The 1,195-nt window shown below is 38.1% G+C and overlaps 1 protein-coding gene across 1 annotated transcript; it reads right to left on the minus strand.

Moving 5' to 3' along the window:
- Positions 1-5: 5 nt before the first annotated feature.
- Positions 6-1,055, minus strand: LOC110034937 (ubiquitin-activating enzyme E1 2-like; the record flags this gene model as incomplete). The annotated part of the gene is made up of 2 exons (XM_020739176.1): positions 6-104; positions 220-1,055. Coding segments are annotated over 2 exons (935 nt in total), but the record flags the coding sequence as incomplete, so codon positions are not given.
- Between the last annotated feature and the right edge of the window lie 140 nt (positions 1,056-1,195).

The following is a 1,195-nucleotide window of genomic DNA, read 5'->3' on the forward strand; positions in this document are numbered from 1 at the left end:
CCAAATACTGAGATTTGAGCATCATATCGGGAATTCAATGGCTTCAGGTCATTAGGTTCCAGAGGCTCAGGTGGGAGTGATTCCAGTGAATCAAAATAAAAGAACTGTACAGAAAAATAAAATCATACAAAAAAGAATAAAAATAAACATAAACATGCATGTTAATAGCACACAAGATATGGAAACAAAAAGAGAACCATAGCTAGCTGCAAATCTAACCTGGAAAAGGGGATGGAACTTTCCAGAGCAAGCTTTCATAACTTCTTGCCCAACAATACCACCAAAAATTGCTGCCATTGGATTCAAGACAGACCTGGAACCACTTGAAAAATGATAGAGAACCTTCCTATCAATATCATCCAGTTTACGAACACCCAAGTTCTCATTGATTTTGAAAGCTAAATCTATTAGTTTCTCAGCATCTTCTTCTGACCCAACCATAGGGAAGTGTCCAAAATCTTGTCGAAATGAATCCAAAGCTTGAAACGCCACATGTAGCAGAGCCGGGCGATCAAATTTGGAGAAATCGCTTAGAAGAAAGTCACCTGGATCTTTTAACGCGTCTCTTAAAGGCTTGAATTGTATGACCTTGGGCTGCTTCACTTGTGTCACAATACCTCCTCTGCTGTATGCGCCAAACCCTGTAGTATCTTCTTCAAGGACAAAAGAATATGGTCGAGCACTTGCAACTTTCCTAGGTTTTCCATCATTCAACTCGGTCATTCCTTGCACTTCAGAAAATACAACAAGATCGCCATCCTGAAATTCCAGCCGCTCATCATCAACACAAGACACAAATGCAGGGCAGTCATTGCTAATCGATGCAATTATGCCTGTATGAGGCTCCTCTCCATCAACATCGACAACTGTAAATTTTGGTCCAAAGTCACAGAATACATTTCCAAAAAGGCCTCGAATTTCACATTTAATGAAAGCTATTGAGGGTTGGTGATTGTGACAATAATCATCAAACTCAATAGCCTTCTCTAAGCTGATATCAGTAAACACGACGGCCTGCAAAGTAGAATTTGTAAAAGAAAAGTATGATCTGTTATCTAGCAAAGGAACAAAGAAAGCAAGCTTAAGTTCATTCCGATCATTAATTTTAAGGAATGAAAACAAAGAAAATATTAAAATCAGCAAGAAATGTCACTTCTAAACATGTATAGATATAAGTCCAAAATATACTTCTAAA

This window comes from Phalaenopsis equestris, unplaced genomic scaffold (genome assembly GCF_001263595.1).
Source record: "Phalaenopsis equestris unplaced genomic scaffold, ASM126359v1 Scaffold194773, whole genome shotgun sequence".
In the NCBI taxonomy this organism is placed as follows: domain Eukaryota; kingdom Viridiplantae; phylum Streptophyta; class Magnoliopsida; order Asparagales; family Orchidaceae; genus Phalaenopsis; species Phalaenopsis equestris.